We start from the raw sequence: 26,235 nt of genomic DNA on the forward strand, positions 1-26,235 counted from the left end.
ATGGATGAGCGGGTGGATGGCTGTCTTCTAGGTCTGACATCAGAGATGAAGCTGGCTGTGCCCTGGGGACACATCGCTGCCAAACTCTGGGGCTCCCAGCAGGGCCCCCCGGTTCTTTGCCTGCACGGCTGGCTGGACAATGCCAACTCCTTTGACAGACTCATCCCTCTTCTCCCAAAAGGTAGGGCTGAAGGGAAGCGAGGGGCAGCAGGGCATAGACTGCAGGTGAGAGGTGGGGGGAGACGTCTGACCTAGGTGCCTTCTCTTAACCCCTGTCTCTCGTCTCAGACTTTCATTACGTTGCCATGGATTTCGGGGGACATGGGCTCTCATCGCATTACAGCCCAGGTCTCCCGTATTACCAGCAAAACTTTGTGATTGAGGTCCAGAGAGTTGTAGCAGGTAAATAAGAGGCCGAGTGTGTGTTTGTGTGTGTGTGTGTGTGTGTGTGTGTGTGTGTGTGTGTAGGGGTGCACTGGGGACATCCCCTGTCCTCTCTGGAGTGGGGTGTGGTAACCAGGTAGCGATCCCGGCCTGGGAGTGACCTGGGGTCTGGCCCTAGTCCTGCCACGAATTCATGGGTGACTCGGAGAGCTGGAGAGGACGGGCCAAAGAAGAGCTCTATTCCTCCTGTGGGTTCTGCTCCCGCAGGGAAGCTGGGGTCCCTCTGAGCTAGTTTCCTGAGTGGGGCACCCCAGATGCTGGGGACGGATGTCGTGACCTCAGGGACTGCAGGACAGAGGTTTGCGGGAGGCTGGGCCCATCCAAAGCTGGCTCCGTATGTTTTCAGCTTTGAAATGGAATCGTTTTTCCATCATGGGCCACAGTTTTGGTGAGTACACGTTACACTTGGGCGGGCGGGGGGCTGACTGGGCTGGGGGGCTGCGAGGGAGGGAGAAAATCGGTACACCAGTACCCTGCACTTCTGGGCACTGCAAGGAGAGGGGAAGGGGTGTGCGGGCACTATGGGCGCTCTGCCCTTTGGCCTGAGGCAACTCCCCCAAGGGACATACGGCCCCAGAGGTGGCTGTCTTCCAACGTGACAAGAGAAATGTGGCCTTTTGAGTGGTTAGGTCTGACGGAGGGGCCATATGGCCCCAGGGAGGGAACCCCAAGTTTGACAGTGAATGAAGAGCCCCAGGGGGAGAGAGGAGCCAGGCCCCTAGCCTGGGGTGGGGCAGCCCTTGGGAGGAAGTTTTCGTAGGACTTCAAGAGCTGGGAGGATACCAGCCCACTCTTCTTTTGCCCCCTCCCCAGGCGGTATTGTGGGCGGAATGGTGAGTAGATGGCTTTGCAGTGACCACCTCTGGCCACCTTGGGCGCTCTGACAGGTGGCGGGGGGCGGGGGGCGGGTGGTGGTTGCGGGGGGAGAGCGGGAGAAAGAAGGGGAAGGCGCCAGGAAAGGAAGTGTGTCCTCCTGTCACAAATTTGAAGCCAGCATTTTATGACCTAGTGTCAGTTTGCTCTGTCACTGGCAGTAATCATTCTTGTGGGGAGGTTGGTGAAACTGGAGATTCCTGATGGAGTTCAGAGTTTCCACATTCTTCATCCCCAGGGAGCCCTGCAATCTAGCAGGAGGTGGACCTTGGTCTGAGTGTGGACCTTGGGGGGAGGGGAGAGGAGGCTACCCTGAAGGGAAGAAAGACACTGGAAATACCAGTGTCCCCAGGGAAAAGCTGGAGTCTCATTGCCTTCTTCCTCTCCTACTCATTGTTTCCTTTTTGGGTCCCATCAAGTATTCCTGTACCTTCCCCGAGACGGTGGATAAACTTATCTTGCTGGACACGTTGCCGTGTGCCCTGGACTATAAAGTAAGAACAAAGGCTTTCATGCGTACTGTCATGGGGGAGACCCAGGCCCCCCGGTAGTGTCCTCAGCGCTGTCTCTTTGGTGGGTACCAGGGAGGTGGGAGAAGGTGGCAGAGGGTAGGCAAGGGGGGATCAGAGAGGATCCCCGCATTGGACAGGGTTGTGCAGCCTATACCCCCAAGGAGTGGGCAGAGAAAGGGGTTGCAGGGGTCTTTGTGGTCCTTGGAAACCCTGTATGTGGCATGGCTACAGAATGCCAGGTCAGTCACGAAGTGGCAGGGGACGGAGAGGGTAGGAACGGTGGATTGAGGAAGCTCTGGGGGCACACAGCTTGGCGAGGCCACCCGCACTCACGCTCAGTTGCATGCTTTTGCGCTGTGCACACACTGGACAACCGCACACGGCAGCCCTGAGTGCAGACCAATGGGAAAGTGCCGATCCCTGCATCTCGCCACCGCCACCAGTGACAACAAACAGTGCCGTCCCTGCATCTGGGTCCTGGCTCTGCCATTGACCTGCTGGGTGACCCTGGGCAAGCGACTGGGCCTATCCGGACCAAAATGAGATGGTTGGGCTAGATGACCTCAGAGGTGTCTGCCCCCCCCCCCACATTCGGTCATCCTGCTTCCCGAGGGCTCAGTCTCTCGGTGAGGACACAGCTTTGTCACCAATTCCAGTTTCTTATCTGTAAAATGGCCACAGATGCCAAAAGGGCATGAACCACGCTGTCTTTTTATTACCACATGCCCAATCCCAGCATACAGTAAGCGCTCAGTAGGTGCTGGTTTCATGAGTAGATGGCCTGTGGGTTAACGTGAGGATCCAGTGAGACTTGGGCTGCTCTTCCTTCCTTATCTGAGTTACCAAACACGGTGCCCCAGGATTTTCCTCCCGGGGGTCTGGGTATCTGGTCCTCTTTGTCCTGCGTTCTCAGGGGGTTGGATGGGAGCGTCACTTCCCACTGCTGCTCACGGAGCCGACCGTGGGCAGGGCTGGGCTGTTCTCAGAGGGAGCTGGGTTGGGAATGGCTACACTCGAAGGGGGGGCTGGAAGCCCCAAGTGCCCCGCTCGGCAGTCGCCTCTCCACCATTTGGAGTGAGAGCATTAATTAAACCAGATGAACTTGCCGACCCTGGGTGGTGCTTGACTTCCGGGCCTACCGCTGCACCTTTGCAAAGCTCTGGCAGTTGACCGAGGTTTCCTTTCTCTTCCATCCTCCTCCAACCTGATCCCTGCGGCTGTCCGACCCCAGGCGGGGCTGGCCTGGCTGTGACCGAGGCAGACAACTTGCCCTGATCACAGACTAACTAGCAGCGGCTGATCCTGTGCCCCACCCCCTCACTGGGTCAGAAGGACTCCCGGCTAAAGGGGGCGCATGGGGGGCGGGGGAGGAGCTGGCCCCTTTGTCTGCAGCCCGGAGTCCTGCCCACCCAGCAGAACCTGCAACCCCCCCAGGAATCGGAGAACTTGCTGACCTATAAGCGAAGAATGATAGAGCACGTGCTACAGATAGAGGCCTCCCAGAAGCCCCAGCGAGTGCTCAGCCCGGAGGAGATGCTGCAGGGGTGAGTGCAATCCGGTGAGACGGGGCTGTGGCGGAGCTGGAGGAGCTATGGGATACCAAGGGAGGACATCTCTGGGGCACAGAGGGGGCATCTGTCTCCTCGCAGATGCACAGCAAGCCTGTTTCTCTCTGTGCTCCCCCTGGGCACCAGGCTGCCTGGCTCTCTGCAGACACCCCAGCCGGGACTTGATCTGCCTCTTATCCTCCCCGCTCTATAGCCACGCCCTTCGTGTACCAGGACCCCTCTCCACACGTCCTCTGCCCCGCTTCTTCGCCCTGTAATTCCTCCCTGGTCCTCTCTGCAGGCACCTTGCTAACTTCCCCACTCCTCCTTCCGGCCTCGGCTGGCTGCCTCTTCCGCTGGGACTCTGACTCTGCCAGGTCCAGTTGCCCTGTAGGCAACTGAAGATCTGTGGCGGTGGCCGCTGGCGGGTTGCCTTTGTCCCTCCGGCGCTGGAAGTGTCGCTGGTAGTCAGGGATCTATAAATATTTGTGGTCTAAAGGGGTGAAAATACACACACCTACGCACACTCACATACGCACCCTGCTGATGCGGACATCCCCACCGACACGTGCCTGTGTCCTCCGTGGGGCGGCCCTCCTCTCCTTTCCATCTGACCTCCCCTGCCCCAAGACGTTGAGCGTCCCTCTGTCTTCCCCAGGTTCCTGAAGAACAACAGTCACGTGGGTGAGGAATGCGCACGGCTCCTCCTGCAGAGAGGAACCACCCAGGTGGCCACAGGTAGGGACTGTCACCCTCCGAGACCGTCGCTTACTGGCACTGTTCTTATTGAGGAGCGATAGCTAAGCTCCAGGGCCGCTTGCTCCGGACCTGGCATCACGCTAAGTGCTCAGCAAACAGTATCTCACGGAACCCCCCTGCTGCCCTATACTCACCCCCTCCAGAGCCGGAGAAACTGAGGCTTGGAAAGGCCAAGTGACTCACGCCAGCTCAGGCAGCTGAGAGTCGTCAGGTGTCTTCGGACTGAACGTTGGGGAATGTTCCAGCCATGCTGTGCTGGCCCGTGTGGCGGGTGCTGGTGTCCGAGGCTGGGGTTTGAGGCAGCGTGACTCAAAAGAGGTTTTTCAAAATGGACAAGCGGACAGGGTGCCTGGCAGGCTCAGTCAGTAGAGCATGTGACTCTTGATCTCAGGGTCGTGAGTGCCACCCCACGTTGGGAGTGGAAAAAAAAGAAGGCGCACCGGCGGGGGGGGCTCAGTCGGTTAAGCGTCCGACTTCGGTTCAGGTCACGATCTCGCGGTTCATGGGTTCGAGCCTCGCGTCAGGCTCTGTGCTGACAGCTCAGAGCCTGGAGCCCGCTTCGGATTCCGGGTCTCCCTCTCTCTCTGCCCCTCCCCTGCTCTCACTCTGTCTCTCTCTCAAAAATAAATAAACATAAAAAAAAATAAATTAAAATAAAATAAAGACCCAATTTCCAACTATCCCCCTTTTACTAAAACAAATCTAATTGTAAGACAGCCCTATAGTTTATGGGTCTAGGAATTAGTCATTTCCAATTAGATCACGGCCAGGTTTGTGCCAAGTTACCAGAACCTGCAACAACAAACCAAATGAAGCCCAGGGTGCTTCTGTTAGCGCTGGTTTTTCCCCAAAAGTTGGAGGCTTCCCTGATCGACCCAAACAGCTTCCTGGTTTCCGGTTTCTTAGTCTTAGGGCTTATGCTAAGCGAAATTAGTCAGTCAGAGAAAGACAAAAATCATATGACTTCACTCCTATGAGGACTTTAAGAGACAAAACAGATGAACGTAAGGGAAGGGAAACAAAAATAATATAAAAACAGGGAGGGGGACAAAACGTAAGAGACTCATACATATGGAAAACAAACTGAGGGTTACTGGAGGGGTTGTGGGAGGGGGGAGGGGCTAAATGGGGAAGGGGCACTAAGGAATCTACTCCTGAAATCATTGTTGCGCCATATGCTAACTAATTTGGATGTAAATTTAAAAAAAATTTTTTTTAAAAACAAACAAAAAAATCTGGGGTTCCTTCCACCCACTCCTCAGTTTCAGAGGCTTACAGAACTTGGGAAACCCATTTACTCCCTAGGATACAGTTCATTATAAAGGATACACCTGAGGAACAGCCAGACGGGAGAGATCCAGAAGGCAGCGTGTGAGGGAGGGGTGCGGAGCGTCCACGCGTCCCCTGGGTGCACCGTCCTCCCAGCACCAATGTGTTCACCAGCCTGGGAAGCTCCCTGAACCCCCTAGTTGAGGGATTTTTTTAATGGAGGCTTCGCCGTGTAGACATGATCCATCATCACAGTTTCTGGCCCCTCTCCCCTTCCCAGAGGATGGGGAGGTAGACGTAAAATTTCAGGCTTCTAATCACAGGTTGACCCTGAGGCTATCTAGAGCCCACCAAGAGCCCCCTCATTAGGACCAAAGATGCTCCTATCACCTAGGAAATTGCAAGGGATTCTGAAGCTCTGTGTCAGGACCTGGCCTCAAAGGCCAGATATTAGAACAAAAGATGCTCCTAGCACCTTTATTACTTAGATTACACAGGCTTTAGGAGCTCTGGCCAGGAGCCGGGCCTGCAGACTAAAATATCTACTTCCTATTATATCACAACAGCACAGTCTTTATTGGCTGTGGCAGGAGACGGGTGGGAGGCGGTCTAGGGTTCTGATCATATCTTCTGCATTCGAAAGTATTTTCTTATGAATTGTATGTTTCCCGCGACTTGTTAGGGATTCCAACAGTCTTGGAGGAGGTGTCGGCTCACGAGTCGCTGGCCCGGCTAGCCCGAGAGGCCCCAGCAGGCTCTGGGCAGGCCGAGCCCAGTCTCTCCTCTTTCCGGGGCTCACACTGGCCTCATCCCTCTCAGTTCCTAACCAATGAAACAGGTTGTTAAGGGAGTTAAGTCAGTGCAAAGCCCCGCTGAGCAGCTGCTGGCCCTGATGTCGTGGGACCTGAGTCTGAGAAGAGGACCAAGCAGCCTTCCAAGAAAGCTAGGGCTGCTTGCTCTTGGATCTGTTCGTGGAACTCCTCTAAGGGATATCTGTGCTGGCCTGCTGGTCTGAGAAACACATTTCTGGCCTTCGAAAGTCTCACTGTCTCGTGGGGGGCGGGGGGGAGCAACAGAAAAGCAGCCAGGCTGTGGGCCTGCTGGGGCCTGTTTAGGATGTGCCCAGTGGAAGCGAGTCTTGGAATAGGAGGAGGATGTGGCCAAAGAGGAGAGAAGCCGCGGCCCAGGGCAGAGAAAACAGCTCGGTAGGAACCCCCAGGTACCTTGGGGGTCACCCCACCCTTAAGGTAACCCCCTTTCAAAGTTGTTTCACATCCTCTGAGCAGCTGGAGCCCAGGCCTGGAGGAAGGAGGAGGCAGCGAGCCCAGGTGGGGGCCCCCGGGGTTGCCTGTGGTCCTGCACGGGCAGCGGGGGCTGATTGTCAGTGCAGGGAGGTCACGGCCAGAGCCGAAGGTCACCCAGAGGCCTCAGCCTTGGTTTCATTAGGCCGAGATGATTACACGGTCCTCCCAAGTATTTTGAGTTCCAAATGCCTAAGAACCTCTAACAACAGTTAATCGTCTATATTTAAAACTATGTCTAAAAGTTCCATAATCTCTAATTAGAGGGGGAAACCTAATAATTATGGAAAAGAGCTCTCCTTAATGTTCCCATAATTGTTTCTCGGAAAGCCATTTTGTATTCAAACATCAGTTTTCCAGCAGGGAGACCTCACGCCCTTCCCCTGGTGGACCCCCCACCCCTGCGTCCTGCCCAAGTACCCCTTCCTCCAGAGCTGATGGGGTGTACAAAGGGCTGGGCACAGGGGCGCCTGGGTGGCTCAGTCGGTTAAGCGGCCGACTTCGGCCCATGATCTCGCGGTCCGTGAGTTCGAGCCCTGCGTCGGGCTCTGTGCTGACAGCTCAGAGCCTGGAGCCTGTTTCAGATTCTGTGTCTCCCTCTCTCTGACCCTCCCCCGTTCATGCTTTGTCTCTCTCTGTCTCAAAAATAAATAAACGTTAAAAAAAAAATTTAAAAAAAAAAAACAACAAAGGGCTGGGCACGGATGCCAACCTAGTCGCCATTTTGGTTTTGCTTTTTACGTGAATATTACTTTTTCGAACAGGTGCTACATGACGTAGTTTGAAACACAATGTACCGTAAACAGCTCTGCGTGTCTCGCCGTGTCTTACCCCTTTCCCATCCTTGTGGCTCAGCTCACCCCCCAGGATAACCCGCTTTTTAAGCGTGCTCGTATCCTTCCAGTCCACCGTCAGGCTGCGGCAGAGAACCGAGGCTTGGCCAGCAGGTGGGACCACGGGTCTCCCAACCCTGCCAACCTTCTTTTCTCTTTGACACTTGATGGCACTGATGCTTAGCCACTGGGTACTTCCTGGGGTTTAAAGATCACGCGATCACCTTAAGGTTCTCAGAGATGACAGCCACCATCCATCACCGTCCTGCACCGCTCTCTGGGGTGGCCCGAGGGACGTGCCCGGGTGGGCCACACTGGCCCGTGTCCGGGTGGCTGTGGCCAAGCTCTGCTGCCCTGGCTCGGTCCCAAGAGGACACGAGTGCAGGCTGAGGAAGTGCACCCCGGCTGGAAGGGCCCCGGGTCCCCAGGGAAGCCGCGCCGAGTCCCTCACCCGGACAGGCAGCACTGAGGCCCCCGTCTTTGTGCTTCCGTTCCAGGTCTGGTGCTGAGCAGAGACCGGAGGATCTCTTTGGTGAGTGCGGCCGTCTCTCTTTCTCTTTTGTTATCGCCGTCCAACATGCGTGGCACAATAGTCACCGTTTTAAAATCACTCGTAAGTGTCCAGTTCAGTGGCACTAAATACATTCACAATGTCATACGACCATCGTTGCCCCCAGAAAAACTCTGTCCCCACCGAACACCGGTTCTCCACCCTCCCCCCGTCCCTGGTGGCCACCGTTCTGTTTTCTCCGTCTGAACTTGGCTGGTCTAGGGACCTCATCTAAGTGGAATCATGCAAAACGTGGCCTCCTGTGTCCGGCTTATTTCTCTTACTGTTTCCAAAGCTCATCCGTGTTGTGGCAGGTGATGGAATTTCATCCCTCCCGTGACTGAGTAATATTCCGTTTGGAGCGATCCACGCATCCGTCGATCGACACTTGTGTCCCCCTTTCGGTGACTATGAACCATGCTGCTGTGAACACGGCTTATGAATATCGGTTCGAGCCCTTGCTTTCAATTTTTTTTTTTTAATTTTTTTTTCAACGTTTATTTATTTTTGGGACAGAGAGAGACAGAGCATGAACGGGGGAGGGGCAGAGAGAGAGGGAGACACAGAATCGGAAACAGGCTCCAGGCTCCGAGCCATCAGCCCAGAGCCTGACGCGGGGCTCGAACTCACGGACCGCGAGATCGTGACCTGGCTGAAGTCGGACGCTTAACCGACTGCGCCACCCAGGCGCCCCATCTTTCAATTTTTTTTGGATCTACACCTAGGAGTGGAATTGCTGGGTCCCATGACGATCCCGTGTTTCACCTTTTTGAAAAACCGCCAAACTGTTTTGCGCAGCGGCGACCGTCTTCGTCCCCACCAGCCACGGGCAAGGGTTCCAATTTCTGCGCCACCCCACCAGCACGCGTTACTTTCCTTTTCAAAAAATTTTCAGCCGTCCTGGCGGGTGTGAGGTGGTGCACAGCCTCTTTCGAATCGTTGGTCTCTTTGTGGCAAGGGCTGAGGTGGAGAGGGATCCCCGGGGGGGCCGGCACGAGTCGGGGCCGCACCGGGGTTTGCCCTGCACCTGGGAGACGTGGAGGGACGCAGGCGGGAGGTGGCCACGGTGCAGCGGCCGCTCCTGGTCCTTCCAGGCGCCTTGCACGTGTGCCCGGGTAGTCCTCACTGCAGCCCCAGAGGAGGGACCTGTCGGCCCCCGCAGGCGAGGACACGAAGGCAGCCTGACGACTTGCCTGCGGTCAAGCAGCACCGTCGGTGGGGGCTGCACACCCACGAACGACTGAAAAACCATTACTGACACACAGGTGCCCACAGAGCAAAACGCGAATGTCAAGGCCCACCGTTGGCCACGTTGAGGGCAGACTTTGTAGCCCCATCTGTGTTTTCGTGACTATGAACGTAGACGCCGACCTATTTTAGGGCTCTTTGTTTTTGCTGTTCGTTTAGGCTTTCACATAAGTGGTTGCAAATGCTTCCGTGGATGTGGATTAACTGGAAGGGCAGCGGGAGTTCAGGAAAGGCACACTGGGGGGGGGGGGGGCGGAGGGGGCGGTCAGAGGAGTTTCCTGGAGGAAGTGGGACGTGAGCCAGGTCCAGAGTGGTGGGATCGACCTGGGTAAGAAGGGGAAGACTTTCCAGGTACCTGCTTACCGTGTAGATAGGGGCTTAGAATAGGCTTAGCGCATGTGTTGAGATGGGGTTCCTGATGGAGGGTGTGAAGACCAGAAGGGGAGAGAGGGGCTGCATAACACGAGGCCTGGAAGCCAGCAGCCAGCCTGGAGCTGTGCGACAGGGGCATTTGCAGAAACTCCACCACAGAGGCTGTGTGACCTTGGGCAAGCCACTTACCCCCTCCGAACCTGTCTTGTGTGCAAAAAGGAAGTGCATTCATTCGTTTATTCATCCATGCAGCTGGTTAATGAAAAGCTAGGAGGTACCAGCCCCTATGCCCACCTTTGTGGGGTTGCTGTGTAGACTAGTTAAGGCCTGCGTGTTGAGTGCTCTAGCACATTGCTTTAGGTGCTCACAGACGGTGCTCTTAATGAGATTGTTTAAGAGAGTAACTTGTTTTGCACATGTGAGATGCTGTCATTAGAGGTGGGAACCTCTGGCCTCAGGTGGTCTCAGGGAGACCACTGAGAGTCATCACCCAGGCCCAGATGTGGACATGAGGCCAGGACCAGGGCATTAGCCAAAGGGATGAGAATGTTTGACTTTTGGTTTTGATCCAACTGGGATCTGTTCTCAATATGGTGTGAGGTAGGGATCCATTTTCATTTTCCCCCCAGATGAATAGCCAGTTGGCCCATTACCAGTTATTGGGGGTCCTCCTAACCACTAAGACTCACTCACCGTGTTTTGTCTTCTGTGTGCCGGTCCTCAGGCTGGGAGCTAATTGCCAGATTCTAACCAGTGGGGTCCTGGAGGCCCCTGTTGGAAAGCTTCCCTCCAGAAAGAGTGATCCTGGCTGGACCCCTGACCTGAGCCAGGCGACCCTCTAGGCAGCAGGGCAGGGCCCCAACTCTACATTGCTCCACGGTGCGGGTTGGGTTGGTTACTTTTTGTGGCATTTGAAAACACCCCTTCCCCCTCCTAGGAGCACACAGCTGTTCTGCAGCGGGGTCATGGTCAGTCACAGTGCCCAAAATGGGAAGAGTGCCCACCGATTTGAAGTTTACGTTTGGAACATAAACTGAATTACAAAAGATACAAATTCTAAAATTTCATTTTAGAATTCCATTTTTTGTTCCATTGATCTTGTCACCATCTGAGAAATACCATTCTATTTTAATTCCTATTTCCTTCTAATTGTTTTGATAGTTAGTAGAACCAGTGCTCTCTCCTTGTTCTTCTTTTACACATTTCCTTGGCTTTTATTGCATATTTTCACTCCCAAATGAAGTTTGGAACGGTCATCTTCTGCTAAAAATTATATTGGGATGGGGCACGTGGCTGGCTCAGTTGGTAGAACATGCAGCTCTTGATCTTGAGGTCGTGAGTTCAAACCCCATGTTGGGCATAAAGCTTACTTAAAAAAAGATTATATTGGGATAATACTGAGTTTGTAGAATACTTTGGGAATTTAGTTACTGTTAAAATGATGAATGGGTATCACTTATTCATAATAAAGGCACCACCTCAATTTAGTGGCTTTCAGGCAACGGGTTATCCATATGAAAAAGTACGATCCTAGATCATTGCCTCACACTACACACAAAAATAATTCCAGATGGATCACAGATCATAACATGAGAGCTAAAACAGTAAGCGTTCTAAAGAAAACAGGGAATACCTTCATGACCTTGACATAGACAATATATTTTAAATAAAACAACATACACATGTGAATCAATAAAAATATTGACAAACAGGTCTTTATTAAAATTTAGAATTTCTGTTCATCATGGGGGCACCTGGGTGGCTCAGTGGGTTGAGTGTCTGACTCTTGACTTTGGCTCAGGTCATGATCCCAGGGTTGTGGGACTGAGCCATGCATTTGGCTCCATGCTGAGTGGAGATTCTCTCTCCCTCCCTCTGCTCCTTCCCCCCACTTGTGCTCATGCACACTCTCTTTCTCCCTCAAAAAGAAAAAAATAATAACAATACTTTCTGTTCATCAAAAGACAACTTAAGAGAGTGAAAAGTCAAGCCACAGACTAAAAGAAGATATTTAAATGCATAGGTCTACTAGAGGACTCATACACAGAATATATAAAGAGCTCTGACAAATCAATAAGGTAAAAACTAACAACCTCATTTTTAAAAACAGGCAAAAGATTTTAACAGGCACTTCAAGAAAAAGGCTATCCAAGTGGCCAATCAACACATGAAAGGTGCTCATCATCGTTAATTAGGGCAATGCAAATCAAAAGACCAATGAGACACCTCTACGTCACTGGAATAGCCAAAATCAAAAGGCCTGACATCACTAAGTCTTTTTTTTTTTTTTTTAAGTTTAGTTTTTGAGAGAGAGCGAGCAGTGGAGGGGCAGAGAGAGAGAGAGAGAGAATCCCAAGCAGGCTCTGCACTGTCAGCGGAGAGTCCGGTGTGGGGCTTGAACTCACTGACCGTGAGATCATGACCTGAGCTGAAATCAAGAGTCAGACACGGACTGAGCCACCCAGGCGCCCCCTGACAACACCAAGTCTTCCTCGGGGCATGGAGCAACCAGAATTCACCTACACTGCAGGAGGAAATACAAATTGATGCAACCATTTGGAAAATTGTTGCAGAACTGCTAAAGCAAAATATAGGCAAATCCTGTGAGCCCGCAATTCCCCTCCTAGGTGTAAACCTAGCAAAAAATACGTGCCGTGCGCACAAAAGACACGTGTGAGGATGCTCCTAACAGCTTCATTCGAAACAGTCCCAAGCTGGAACTCACCTACATGTCTTTGAACGACAGAATGCATAAGTTGTTATATATTCAGACGCCGGAGCACCACACAGGAATGAGAAAACCAACACACTCACAGAGCAAAAGAAGCCAGGAAGAAGAGAGCACTCTGTGTGATTCCATTTACCCGAAGCTCAAGCAGAGGCAAATTGATCTCTGGGGCTAGAGGTCCGAATAGGGACGTCCTTGGAGAATACTCCGGGGGGGAACCTGCTGGGTGCCGGTGATGTTCCAGGCTTCCATCTGGGTCACATGGAGCATTTATTGTGAAGGGCCATCATGAACCGACACATAGATCTGGGGACTTTGCCGTAAGTTACACTTGAACTACAAGAGAAAACGTGGGGTGCCTTGGTGGCTCAGCTGGTTGGGCGACTTGATTTCAGCTTAGGTCACGGTCTCACGGTTCACGGATTTGCTCAGAGCCTGGAGCCTGCTTTGGATCCGTCTCCCTCTCTCTGCCCCTCTCCAGCTCACGTACTCGCTCTCAAAAACAAACAAAAAAAGTCAAAAAAATTTTTACAAAAGAAAAATATACATTGGGAAGTGAAAGTGGGCTAGGGAAAGAAGGTAAGAGGAGGGGGATGTAGACGCAGAGACAACCAAAAAAAAAAAAAAAAAAAAAAGCACACCCAATAGCCTTTGCTCTTAAAGACTTTCTTGGAGAAATATCCTCCTATCTTGGCCTTGGAAGAAACCACTGCAAAACCCCAGCCTTGTGTTGCGCTTTCACACCTGGAGACGTGTGTGGAGGGAATATCCCTCAGTCTCTGCCTTGGGGACCAACATAGAATTGAGTCGAGGGCCTGAGCCCACAAGCCGGAGAGCCCCAGTTCGGCCAGAGAAGCCTATGGAAGCAAGGCGAAGAGGATGGGGGCTGGGGGCAGACACCTGAGCCGAGTCCTGGTGCCATCTCCTGTTTGCTCTCATGCATCTTTAGCCCGTGTGATCCTCCACCAAAGCACCGTTTTCATATGCCCATCAGCACGGGTCCCGGGGAGCCCCTCTGTGGGCAGGAGCCACCTTGGTGCTTTTCCTTGAGCTGGGCGCTCTGCCTGGAGGAGAGGGTGCAGCATGACCGGGTCCTTGTAGACCGTTCATCTGGGAACGCCTGTTTCTGAAGAGCACCCAAGGTCATTTTCGCCCGAGGAGGGGAACTAGCTGGGAGGTCGGCGCAGAACAAGGGCAGTGTGCTCTCGTGGCTGTGACCAGGGAGGCGTGCTTGTGTGCACATGTGTGCTCTCATGAGGATTTCACACCCGTCAAGGGGGTGGAGGAGTGTCGGGCACTTGACGCAGTCAGTCCTCGTGGGAGCTTTGTGGAATTCATCCGCTCAGCACCCCTGTATCGAGCTCCTCCTATGGCACATCTCGAGTTCTGGGGCTGGGGCAGCACAGTCCGGTACAAGCATAACGTGAGCCTCACGTAATTTCACGTCTCGGAGTAGCCACATTAGAGTAAAAAGAAACAGGTGAGACCAACTTTCGCATTTTTTAACTCCATGTATCCGAGATGTAGTCAATATAAACATTTCAGATATTGGGCCTTTTTTCATGCTGTCTTTGAAATCCTCTGTCCAGTTTCCACCTACAGCGCATCTCAGCTTGGACTAGGCCCATTTCGAGCACTCCTAGCCACGTATGTGTCCCTTGTGGGACAGCACAGATCTGACGCCTTCGATGGTCATAAGACAGGGTGGTCCGGGCTATGATGGAGGCCTGCAGGGGCGGTGGGGACATCGAGGTATATTCATTCTGACCTGTGGCTTAAGCAGATTTCTTTCTCGTGGAAATGGCTGGTGCGGGCACGCGGGCCGCTGCCTGGCCGGGCAGCACTACAGGGCGGCCTGTGGATGGGGAAAGGGGTTTCGGGGCGAGGGGCCACACCTAGTCCTCAAATCTAGGCCCAGAAGCAGCCCGGGTCACTTCTCTGCATTTAGTCGCACAAGCACACCAGGAGGTAAAGGGATTTGGACACGTCTGGCTGGGCAGCGGTGAGCCCAGAAAGAGGGAGAACAGATTTAGGGGGAAAACCAGTCTGACCCGTGGGGTTTAGAGAGGCCTCTGTTGAGGTGATGCGTTTGGGTACTGGGGCAGATGGCCATGGTGGCCCCACGAGGCCCCCGCTGCCCCCAAGAGAGATGGGCTTCGCACCCACAGCAGCACCCGCTAACCCGTGGGAGGACTCACTGTGGTTTTGTCTCTGCAGCCAGAGCACAGCATCGATTTCGTCAGCAGGGACCTGCTTGTGCATTTCATCAGGAAGCTGCAGGCCCACGTCCTGCTCATCAAGTAAGTTGGAGCCATGTGCCCGAGAGGCTCGACTGTCAGGAATCTCCGCGGCTCTAGGGGGAGGTTCCCAGTTCTACCAGCGAGACCTGGCTGTCATTTTTCATGGGTGGCTGCTCCCACTGCCCCAAGCAGTGGAAGGCAAAGCAAGGGGAGGGCTCGGGCAGCGGGTGGGGCGGATTCGAAGGCACCTCTCAACAGGGGTCTGCGAGGCAGGGGCCAGCGGGCCTGACAGTGGGATGCTCGCTCTACCAAATTCTCCAGCCACACCAGACCCCTTATGGCCCCAGATCTGGGCTGCTCACCTGCCTTCCTCCCCACTGCCGGCGCCCGGCCGGAAGCAGCCCCACAGTGAACAGCCTTCCGTGTGGCTTGGATGCCACTTTCCGCTCTGCGGCGGCCAGCCTAGACTGTGGCACGCCCGAGGCAGGAACCCCGACTTCTGGGGACACGTGTGTCTCTGGTGCTGAGCACGGGGGTTTAGGAGGCAAATCCACACCACAGGGAAATACGCAGCACGTCCTCATTAGGACAGCCAGACTAAAAGATAACCGGTGTCGGCAAGGACGTGAGACACCAGGACCCTCGTGCTGGGGGGCTGTAACACGGAGCAGCCACTTGGAAAGCAGTCTGGCAATTTCTCAAGCCAGTGTTACCACAGGACCCAGCAACCGCACTCCCTGGGCATCTGTGTGCCCCACACAGGACCACACGACAGCTCGCACGTGATGGCTCGGAGCAGTGTTGTTCCCAACGGCCCAGAGGTAGAGACGTCGGTCAGCCGGCGAGCAGATGAGCCAAGTACGGTACCTGCATACAGTGGGCTATGTTTTAGCCACAAAGGGGAACGGACTTGTACGGGCCACACGGGCGAGCCTTGGGAACATTATGTAAAGTGGAAGCCAGCCACACAAACCCACGTACCCACGTAGGATTTGCTTCACATGCAAGTCCAGAGAGGAAGGTCTAGAGAGGGTTGATCGGTGGTTGCAGAAGACAGACTGGGCACTGTGTGTGTGTGTGTGTGTGTGTGTGTGTGTGTGTGTGTGAGAGAGAGAGAGAGAGAGAGAGAGAAAGAAAGAAAACTACAGGTTTGGGATGTTTGTTTTGAGACAATAACAACGTCCTAAAACTGACCGTAGTGATGGTTGTACAACTCAAATATACTAACAAACATGGAATGGTACATGTTAAATGGGTGAAGTTCTCTCAGTAAAGATGTCGGGAGAGAAAGCATCGACTTAAGAGCCTGTCATCACCTCCTGGCCCTGCCATTCAGAGGCTGTGGCCACAGGCAGGTCCTGCAACCCGACGGAGTTGAACCCACAGCACTTGGCTCACGTTGGCCAGTGAGCCCCGAGTGCCCGCAGGTGCCCAGTGCCTCGACCCCGATTTACACCTGGGCTCTGTGGGAAACTCGGAGGCAAGCCCGGGCCTGTCTCCTCTCGGCCTGGAACCCAGGGCAGGGGTGAGGCACCGCAAGGTGGCCCTAAGGTGAGCCCTGATTTTTCTTTGGCTTTCCAGAGCAATGCAAGGGTTTTATAACGTGAGAAGACAGAACGACGCTGACAAGGAGGCCCTAAATTTGGTGAAGGACATACTGAAATCTGTCCTAAAGGAGGTAGGTGTGCGGGGCTCAGCCAGGCTGGGGGTCAGCAGGGTCCTCACCCAGGCTCTGGTCTGGCCCCAGGTCTAATGGGTGACTGCCAGGAACTACCAGGCCTCAATCCCCACTGTGGCCAGTCCCTGGAGACACATGTGACTCGGCACAGGAAACACATTTAATTGGCAGAATTTCCCAGTTTTATTGTCCTCACATATCCTGTAGGCCGAGCCCAACTGGGCCAGAGGCCATCCCACAATTTCTAGGGTGAGCAGGTGACCAGTTACATCAGTGGGTGATGGCTGCAGGTGAGGGTGGGTCTCCCAGTTGGGGAGCTGAGACTCATGCTTTGTCCCTGGGAGCACCTGACACTTTCCGACCATCACCCACCATAAACACCTGACCCCGGGGGCCTCTGCTAACATCTCAGCATCGTCACCGGAGTGGCCGGCTGGTCAGCGGGCAGTGCCTTCCTGCCTCCCAAGGAGGATCAAGTTTGAAAGGCTGCTCATTTTTCAAGCCAACCTTAAAGTGGCAGAATGAACAGCACCCCGGGTCCCTCCCCAGCCTCGCTCTACAACCTCACCGCTCAGAACGGTCCAGAAGCCCAGGGTTTGGACACTTACCCCCCCAAACAGGCCTTTCTTGCTGGCTCTGAGCCCTGACTTAACCAGAGGGTGCCCCTGGGGCTGCAGGTCAGTCACTGCCCCGAGGGTCACTGTGAGGGACCCTCCTGAGACACGGGGAGGCAGCAGGCCCTGGGAAGAGGGGCCCACGGAGCCCCCGCATCCAGGCCTCACCTCACCACGCATCCCTCCCTCTCCAGTGGTTCCAGTACACAGAAGTCCCGGGCAATCACTACGTCCACATGAACCAACCCCAGCGTGTGGCCGGGATCATCGGCTCCTTTTTGAAGAGCAGTACCCCGAACCAGCTGTAGCCTGGGCCTGGGGCTTTGCCCCGCTCCCCCCACTCACCCCCCAGACTCCCTGCTCCCAATCCCCACTGCCAGGCCAGGTGCGGTGGGGACAGGCCTCGCGGGTCTTGGAGACCAGCAGGGGCTGAGGCAGAGAAACCTGGGGCAGGGTTTGGAGGGATGGGGCCAAGATTCTGACTTTTGGTATCTGAGACTTCAAGGGGGAGACACTGTTTGGACCTGGAGGGTTGTCCGTTTTGTGGCTGATAATCGGCAGTGAGTGGGTAGCGGATGGAGGAAGGAAGGGCCAGGTTCTGCCCAACTGGATGAAAAATAAAATGTTCTGTATTCGCACTGTTTCCAAGGCCGTTTCGCTGCCAGCGGGGGCCCTTCCAATGGGGGAAGGGGAGAACACAGCAGACACTTAGCCTGAGAGGAGAGTCCAGGAACAGCCGGGAACAGAGATGAGAAGGGAGCAAGCGCTCCCCAGGCTGGTGGCGTCCTGACAAGCCCTCACACCGGGCGGGCCCCGCCAGCATGGGGTCCCGAGACTGCAGAAGCACCAGGGCCCAGGGAGGAGCTGTCGTTCACCCCACCCGTGGGGACTCCGGCCTCAGGGGCTGGCTGACACGGTAGCCCCTCGGCCTGGGCAGCCTGGGACGAGCGTTCCAGACCTCTGCGTCCTCACCAACCGCGCACCGTCACCGTTCACCGTTCTGCTCGGTGGGGCCCGTGGGCCAACTCAGCTCAGTAGGGTCGGAATTTGCGCTGGGCCCGCATCAGTTCAATCCTCTGCTTGTCCTCCTCAAACTTCTTGCGCAGCTGGGCTAGATCTAGGGCGAGAAGCACAAGGGGAAATGGGGCCGTATCGGTCAGTGTGGCCCGTGGGGGGGTGGGGGTGGGGCTGTGCCGCGTGGCCCCCAAGCCTGCTGGCCTCTGCTCTGAGAAACGGTTGGGACCTTGCATGGAGACTGACTAGCATGCAGGCCCAGTCAGAGGGTGGAAGCTGAAGACAGGGCAGCACACCTGAGGTTTCAGAGGAACCTCCTCAGTGAAAAGAAAAAGCACGGAGAAAGCAAGGCACCTGCTCCCTTCCCGCCCCTACCCCACAGACCCAAGGTGAAGGCAGGTGGCTTTGGGGGTGTCAGGAGCCCCCGGGGCACCTCTCCCAAACCCTCCCCGCTGCAGCAGTCAGACTGGGGACGAGGTCGGGAAGTAAAGGGACTCCGCCCTGAGAGTGCCACGGAACCCAGATGGCAGGTCTGTCACCAGGTGAGCAGCCAAGGAGCCCGGAGCGGGGGCTGGCAGAGGCCCGCCGTCGGTGAATCTAGACAAAAGGGCAGGAGCGGGGCTGCAGGACACAGTGGGGAGCAGCAGTGAGGCCGGGGAGGGCATGGTGTGCCGGGTGGCAGGTTACCACCTGCTGCAGAGCTCGTCCCCCTGCCGAGGCCGGGGCCAGGGCCAGCACCCTCTCCCCGGGCCCCCGGGCAGCTGCCCCGCAAGCAGGGGAATCGGGGGCCGCGGCAGCGAGCTCAGCATCATCATGGCCATGAGTCAACCACAGGCGATCGCTCACCCCAACACTCTCCTTGTGGGCCCCCCCCCCCGGCCCACACATGGCACCCATGCACACTCTTTCTCTCTCTCTCACTCACACACACGCACGGTGCTCACTTGAGACCCCCCCCCCCCCGCCGCCCCCAAATCACGTCCAGCAGCGGCCCTCTCTGCACCCAGTGAGCACTTGAGATCCACCCTCTGCCACGTGGCCCCTTGCTGGAGGCTGACAGGTTCCGGCACCAACTGCTCAGGGCTCTGCAGCCTCTAAGCAACCCAAGGGCCCCCACAGCTGCCGCTGGGGACCACGAGGGAACCACCACGGGGGATGCCGCAGGCTGGGACCCCCGACTCCAGAGCCTATCGGGAAGTCTGTGCCCAAGGACACCCCCACCCCGCACCCAGGTCTGGCCGCCCTCCAGATCTCTGAGTTCCGGCCGCGGCTGGCAGCAGTGGCCACGGGCCGGGCCGGGCCCCGAGGGAAGCGGGGCTGAAGCACAGGGGCCTGGGGCGCTCCTTACGCTCCATCTTGGTCTCTCGGTGCTGCCAGGCGTAAAAGTTGAGCAGCTCTTTGCGGGCGCGCTTCCGTCTCTCCCTCTCCAGCACCCGCAGGCTCGCCGCCTCCGTCCGGGGTAGCACCGGCCGCCGGCCCCGGCGCGTCACCTTCACCCAGCCCTCCTCGTCCGGAATCCCTTCCTCCTCCTTGGCCTTGGCCTCCTCCTGCAAGGAACAGACCCCGTGATGGGCAGGCGCCTGGGACCCGCCCTCCTCTCGTGGCTGTCTCCCTCCTGCGCCCGGAACCTCCCCGGGCACACATCAGCACGTGCTGCGCCCTCTCCCTCCCAGTAGCTAAGTACGGGGGGACGGGGGAGCACAGGGGTGCCAACGCTGCCTCCTGCCTCAGACTGTTTTCCACACACCACTTGGAGACTAGAGGTCACCCAGCTAGGTGACCCAGGACTCAGAAGGGAAAAGAGGAGTAACCGGGACAGGCTGCCACCGCACCTCCTCCTCGGGAGCCGCGCACAACACCCATGACACCTCCTTCCCTGTGGCCACGCAGCCGCCCCTCCCGAAGCCCCACCTCAGCTATCCTCTTGTCATACGCCTCCATGAACGTGTCCACTTCGACCCTCAAGGCCTCAGGGTCCGGCACCGAGTCTGTGTAGTTGCTGACCCACTCTGAGGGAGAAAGGAGTGAGGGATGGGGCCTCCTCAGCCCGATCCCTCAGGGCCAGCCAGTCAGGATCTTTTTTTTTTTTTTTTTTTAAGTGGGCTTCATACCCAGCATGGGGCTTGAACTCACAACACTGAGATCAAGACCTGAGCCGAGATCAAGAGCCGGACGCTTAACCCGCTGAGCCACCCGGGCGCCCCCCAGTCAGGATCTTCTTCCACAGGCCACGAGGATGGCGACGTGTGGCCCAAGCTTCAGGTGCTAAGAAGAGTCTAGTGGCGGCGAGCTGGGCCCTCACCTCCGGCCACCCTGAGTGCCAGGCCCAGGCCTCCCAGGCACACGCAGCAGGCACGGCCCCCACAGCACCTCCCCACCAACCCAGGGCCCAGGACGGAGGTGCCCGACATCGCCGCGGTACTGACTGTGAACGCCGCTCTTCACAGGGTGAGTGTCTGTCGAGACCAGCAAAGGGCCCTTCAGGGCTAAGGCAGCCGACACCCCACCTGGCTTCTGGAACACCACGTAGGCTACCTGGAACCCCTGGGGGAAGAAGGAGAGAGGTCAGAATGCCAGGGCCCTTCCCGTCCTCCCAGTCACCCAGCACCAGGGATGCCACCTGCCCTCAGCTTGACTTGCTGCTGGACCAGGGGATGTGTGCTGGGCTGTTCTGCCACGAAGATGACCAGAAAGTGATCTGTAATCCTGGGGAGGGACAGCCACGCTCCTGATCTTCCCACTGGTGCTAGAAGCGACCCAGGCGAGGTGAGACACTCGGGACCTTCCTCCCAGTTATGGGAGGGACTCGGTGAAAAGCGAGCTCACCAAGCACCACGGGCGGACACCAGTTCACACGCGCTATGCCCGGAGCAGGTGCCTCACGTTTCCTCAAGGGGAAACGAGACCAGGCCATGGGGCCTAGGGAGGAATGGACTTCGGCGGACTTCGGGAGCTCAGAGAGGCTTTCCCCCAGGATGCTGGGAAGAGCTAGGCAAGAAGCTAAGGGATGTGGCAGATGCAGGGAAAGGAGCAGGGCGCCGTCTGCCCAACAGGCATCCTCAACCACACAAGCGAGGACTGGCCTAGGACCACGGGGACCGCTCAGCCGCCCTGCTGTCACCCTGCCACCACCGCCCCACGCACACCGCGGACGCTGTCCCAGCCCCACCTCGCGCCCCATGCGAGCAGACCGCAGAACTTGAATGCCTACCCGAACGGGCGTGGGGTGAAAAAACTTGGACTTTGGTTCCTCTGAGCGGTCAGCAAGGTCCGGCTTCTCCTGTAACTCCACAGACTGGACGGGGCCGCAGGGAGAGAGGAGGCGGGCCAGGCACTCCTGCCGAAGCGGGGGCAGGGGGTTGGGGAGGGGGGAAGCTCGGCATGAGAGGCAGCAGGGCCTTCTGGAACCCCCTCTGCCCAGGGCAGCACCACTGGGGGCGGGGTCTCAGAGTCCATGTCTGCCCAACGAGGGGGGCGCACACACAGGCCCGGGCAAACCATATCCTCCTCGGCACCGTCCCAATCCTGCCTCCCGTGGCCCAAGACGTCAATCTTGTGAATTTTCATGTTCAAAACTCTGAGCAGAAAACCACAGCACTGCTGGCCAGGGGACGTGGGAGGGAGGAGGCAGAGTGCGAGACAGAATCCAGGTATAAGCCTTTTGGGGCTTTGCTGGAAGCACATGCCCAGGACGGGTTTGGTTTGTCCCTGAAAGGGCTTCCTCACTTTGAAAGGCCATCTCGCTGAAAGATCAGTCCTTCCCTATCAATTTCTCTGGGTGAGTGATCCCCAAAGTAGGACCAGGTTCTATTACAAGAATAGGTGAGGACGTTTTGGGGGTTATGCGGAACATTCTGATTTTAGGAGACAACCAGCTCACTTTTCCTCCCCGCAGCAGCCATTTAAAACTGAAGTTAAATCAATGTTGTAGTTGCTGGACTCAGGCTGGTGGTGACCCTCGTGGGGGGCGGGGAGGGGCATGAAGGGATTTCTTGGGCTCAGGTCATGTTCGGTTTCTGGGTGCTGAGTACACGGGGTGTTCCGTCTGTGAAATGGAGCGAGCTGTGCGCTAGGGCCCAGGCCCTTCTCTGTATACACAATACGGTTCAGGAAAAGGTAAAAAATGACGCCCTCTCCTCTGCTTCTTTCTCTAGAACAATCTTTTAGAAATCAGTATTTCTTTTTTGAATCCCAATTCATCTAAAATCCAGCAATTCCCTTAGTTTCTCTTCTATAAAGTTATGGAAGGCAAAACTTCACTGCTTTTTGTGAAAGAAAGTTAATGTCTGGATAGATTGAGAAGTACTTTTATCTTCTTGTATTTTTTCTTATGGAGATGTATCACTTTTATAATCAGGGAAAAACATGTAATTCAAACAATTCTGGGTAATAATAAGAAGCTTTGAGCTCCTCAGAACTTTAGTTTTTATTTTTTTTTTAAGTTTATTTATTTATTTGGGGGGTGAGGGACAGAGGGAGGGAGGGAGGGAGAGAGAATCACAAGCAGGCTCCACACTGCCAGCGTGGAGCCTGATGTGGGGCTTGAACCCATGCACCACGAGATCATGAGACCTGAGCCAAAACTCAGAGTCAGAAGCTCAACCTACTGAGCCACTCAGGTGCCCCATAAAACACAGCTTTAAAAAGCCATTTCCGGGGCACCTGGCTGGCTCGGTCCAGAGTGTGTGACTCTTGATCTCAGGGTGGTAAGTTTTTAAGACCCATGTTGGGTGTAGGGATTCCTTAAAAAAAAATTTTTTTCAACGTTTTTTTTTTTTTTTTTTTTTTTTTTATTTTTTTATTTTTGGGACAGAGAGAGACAGAGCATGAACGGGGGAGGGGCAGAGAGAGAGGGAGACACAGAATCGGAAACAGGCTCCAGGCTCTGAGCCATCAGCCCAGAGCCCGACGCGGGGCTCGAACCCACGGACCGCGAGATCGTGACCTGGCTGAAGTCGGACGCTTAACCGACTGCGCCACCCAGGCGCCCCCAAAAAAAAAAAAAAATTTTTTTTTAAAGCCACTCCCTATCAAGAGACAGAGGCAGACCTCTAGATTCTCCCTTGGGGCTTCAGTTAGATGCTTCCAACTCACCACTAAGGACTTGGTGAAGGCCAGTGGGAGCCCAGCCCTGCCTGGGACTCCTGGCCAGCCCTACAGGTTCCCTCCCAGGCACCCACTCACCTCTGTGCAGTATGGGGGCACATTGAGGACAAAAAGGGTCCGCTTCTGAGGCCAGGAAGACTTGGTGCCTTCGCGAACTCTGTGCTCTCTCACATAGAGGTAGTGAGAAGCCTGCTGCTTTTCCGAGAACTTGATCGGGATGGCTGGACGGGAAATGGAGGCAGGGGTGGATGGCGTGAAAATCAAGTTCAGGCTGTCCCTTTCTAGTTCTGTCTATCCATTCCATCACTGAGCCCTTCCCCTAGGCAAGGCCTGTGCAGGAATTGTGCAAGCTAGGAGAGTGAACGAACAGAGAACCTGCCCAGGAGGGGCTCCCAAGCTGGTGGGGGAGAGAATGTAAACGGGCAATTATTACAGGTGGGGAGCGAAATGAGAGGGGAGTTCAAACCCCGCTGCTCTTGGGGGTCAATACTAAAATCCCGACAATGGCTGGAGCCCTTGCCAGATCCTGACCACCTTTCACCTCTTTCCATCCCCTCTTTCCCCAACCACTGTGTGGGCCCGCCACTCCACCTTCTCCCTATTCCTCAAGGAAGCCCAGACTTCACCTGTGCTCACACATTTCCCTTTACCTGAAACATCAACTCTCCTCCCTCCACCCGTGCTTCAGGTTTTCTTTTAAGTTTACTTATTTTTAAGATTTAAAAAAATGTTTATTCTTTTTTTTATTTTTTTTAACGTTTATTTATTTTTGAGACAGAAAGAGACAGAGCATGAACAGGGGAGGGGCAGAGAGAGAGGGAGACACAGAATCTGAAACAGGCTCCAGGCTCTGAGCGGTCAGCACAGAGCCCGACGCGGGGCTCGAACTCATGGACCGTGAGATCATGACCTGAGCCGAAGTCGGACGCTTAACTGACCAAGCACCCAGGCGCCCTCAAAATGTTTATTTATTCTTAAGAGAGAAAGCACGAGCGGGGGAGGGGCAGAGAGAGAAGGAGACACAGAATCTGAAGCAGGCTCCCAGCTCTGAGCTTGACAGCCCGACACGGGGCTCTAACTCACAGACCGTGAGATCATGACCTGAACCAAAGTCAGATGCTTAACCAACTGAGCCACCCAGGCACCCCTTACGTTTATTTACTTTGAGAGAGAGAAAGAAAGAGAAAGAGAGAGAGAGAGAGAGAGAGAGAGAGAGAGAGAACGAATGGGGGAGAGACAGAGAGAGAAGGAAACAGAGGATCTGAAGCACGCTCTGTGTTGACAGCAGAGATCCCAATGCGGGGTTCTAACTTACAAACTGTGAGATCATGACCTGAGCTGAAGTCAGACACTTAACCAACTGAGCCACCCTGGCATCCCCTATCCTTCAGGCTTTAACTTCCATGGAGAGCCTTTCATGCCAAGTTAGAACCACCTGCTCTGTGCCCTGCCAACACCTCTCATGGTCTCTAAGCCTCCATCTGTGTGATCATTTGGATAATCGCTGACATTCCTGTAATGCTAGGGACTGTGTTCTGTTCTTCTCACCACCTCCTTCAGAGCACAGTACCTGTGCTCAGGAAGCTCCCATGGGAGCGGGAGATGGCAATCAACAAGAAAGCACATAACAAGATTCTATCAAATATGAAAGAAAGGGGAAAACAGTGCAGGGTGGTCGGGTGGCAGAGGCCTTTAGACAGGCCATCAGAACGGCCTCCTTGAGGAACTGACATTAAAGCCAGAAGGCACAGCTGTGTGAGGCAGAGGAGGGCACAGCAGGTGCACAAACCCTGAGGATGTAAAGACTTTGTTGTCTCAGAGGAACAGAACAAGCTTTAGGTCAGCCGAGCCAGAACGTGGGGGTGGGGGGTCCACACAAATCAACGGTAAGAAGTCTGGATTTTGTTTTAGGTGCCGACTCGTAAAACCACTGGAGTGAGTTCTGTGGGTATGGAAACACAAGTAAGCCTGTGAGGCAAAATACTACTTCTGTCTGACTTTAGAAAGAACATTCTGGCACCTGGGCGAACGGTACGCAGGGGCAAGAACAGAAGCATGAGAACCGATTAGGAGGGCACAGCCAGGTGAGGGCTGACAGGGGCCAGACTAGGAATCGCAAAGAGATGATAGGAAGTGGCTGGGCTCACCTGCGGGGCGGGGGAGGTGGAGGTGTGAAGACGGACACGGGTTTGTCCTGGGGAAGAGTGTGGACAGACATGGGTTTGTTTACCTAAGGGAAGCGTTGCCCCAAATGGGCTCATCCCTGGAGAACGCCGCCAGACGCAAGCAGGGCGCAGCATCGAGCTCGCGGACCTCGGGGCCTCCGGGACTCACACCCAACAGCGCGGCCGCTCCCGGGTCCCCTTGCCACCGCCGCCTCCCGAGCCAACTCCCGGAGAAGCCTGGCCATCCCCGGACCCGCAGCTCCTCACCTGAATACCCGGGCGGGCTCGGAATCCCGTGCTCGGAGCCCTGCGCCCCACGCTTCCTCCTGCGCGCCACCATCTTGCCAACCGGAAGCTGCGGGGGCCGCTGGGAGTTGCAGTTTGGCGCTCCACCCCGACCGTTTCCATGACGACGGCGCCGCGTGCGGGCCCGCCCCCTTGGCTCCAGGCCCGCCTTCCCGCCCTAGTAGTACCTTGAGGGCGCAACCTTTGTTTGCTCTGAGTAAAGTCAGCACGTAAACGTGCGAGTAAAGGTCCGGATGAGGATGGAACGCCACCATCCATCCATTCCAGAAATGGCAAAGGAGGCCCCATTGAAGTTGACCGTTTTAACTAACCATTTTTTAAGCGTACAATTCAGTGGCATTAAATACGTTCTCATTATTGTGCAAACCGTGTTCAATATCCATCTCCAGAATTTTTGATCCTCCCAAACTGAAACTCTACCTGTGTCCTCCTTCCCCCAGCCCCTGGTAACCACCCCCTCTATTTTCTGGGTTGTTTTTTTTTTAAGTTAATGTTTATTTATTTTTGAGACAGAGAGAGACAGAGCATGAACGGGGGAGGGCCAGAGAGAGAGGGAGACACAGAATCTGAAACAGGCTCCAGGCTCTGAGCTGTCAGCACAGAGCCCGACGTGGGGCTCGAACTCACGGACCGTGAGATCACGACCTGAGCGGAAGTCGGACGCTTCACCGACTGA

At 55.4% G+C, this 26,235-nt stretch overlaps 2 protein-coding genes across 3 annotated transcripts; one reads left to right on the forward strand and one right to left on the reverse strand.

Annotated features, from left to right (window-relative positions):
- SERHL2 (serine hydrolase like 2) lies at positions 1-17,276 on the forward strand. The gene is made up of 11 exons (XM_047066413.1): positions 1-181; positions 289-402; positions 791-832; positions 1,258-1,277; positions 1,737-1,811; positions 3,264-3,373; positions 4,035-4,114; positions 8,036-8,070; positions 14,654-14,736; positions 16,258-16,354; positions 17,163-17,276. The coding sequence occupies exons 1-11, from the start codon at positions 1-3 to the stop codon at positions 17,274-17,276; spliced, it is 951 nt and encodes a 316-aa protein (XP_046922369.1).
- RRP7A (ribosomal RNA processing 7 homolog A) lies at positions 16,519-25,890 on the reverse strand. 2 transcript variants are annotated; one of them, XM_047066554.1, is made up of 8 exons: positions 25,521-25,890; positions 25,236-25,282; positions 23,167-23,309; positions 21,194-21,319; positions 20,409-20,526; positions 19,894-19,991; positions 19,331-19,529; positions 16,519-18,085 (listed from the first exon to the last, which is right to left on the reverse strand). In XM_047066554.1, the coding sequence occupies exons 1-8, from the start codon at positions 25,811-25,813 to the stop codon at positions 18,000-18,002; spliced, it is 1,110 nt and encodes a 369-aa protein (XP_046922510.1). In that variant the 5' UTR covers positions 25,814-25,890; the 3' UTR covers positions 16,519-17,999. The 2 variants fall into 2 exon arrangements, with proteins under 2 accessions (XP_046922510.1, XP_046922511.1); XM_047066555.1 differs by lacking the exon at positions 25,236-25,282 and having other exon boundaries at positions 25,521-25,616.
- Between the last annotated feature and the right edge of the window lie 345 nt (positions 25,891-26,235).

The sequence above is a fragment of the Lynx rufus genome, unplaced genomic scaffold (genome assembly GCF_022079265.1).
Source record: "Lynx rufus isolate CCGP_SWC_20201006 ecotype Redwood Valley unplaced genomic scaffold, mLynRuf1.p SCAF_7, whole genome shotgun sequence".
Lineage (NCBI taxonomy): Eukaryota > Metazoa > Chordata > Mammalia > Carnivora > Felidae > Lynx > Lynx rufus.

Excerpts from the sequence above, each read along its gene's own strand:
- SERHL2 (XM_047066413.1), top strand. The coding sequence starts at position 1 with ATGGATGAGCGGGTGGATGGCTGTCTTCTAGGTCTGACATCAGAGATG. Across the intron at positions 182-288 it reads CATCCCTCTTCTCCCAAAAG|ACTTTCATTACGTTGCCATG; the intron begins GTAGGGCTGAAG and ends CTCTCGTCTCAG. Across the intron at positions 4,115-8,035 it reads AACCACCCAGGTGGCCACAG|GTCTGGTGCTGAGCAGAGAC; the intron begins GTAGGGACTGTC and ends CTTCCGTTCCAG.
- RRP7A (XM_047066554.1), bottom strand. The coding sequence starts at position 25,813 with ATGGTGGCGTTCCATCCTCATCCGGACCTTTACTCGCACGTTTACGTG. Across the intron at positions 21,320-23,166 it reads TGCCCCCATACTGCACAGAG|GAGTGCCTGGCCCGCCTCCT; the intron begins GTGAGTGGGTGC and ends CCGCTTCGGCAG. Across the intron at positions 19,530-19,893 it reads ATGACAAGAGGATAGCTGAG|GAGGAGGCCAAGGCCAAGGA; the intron begins GTGGGGCTTCGG and ends TGTTCCTTGCAG.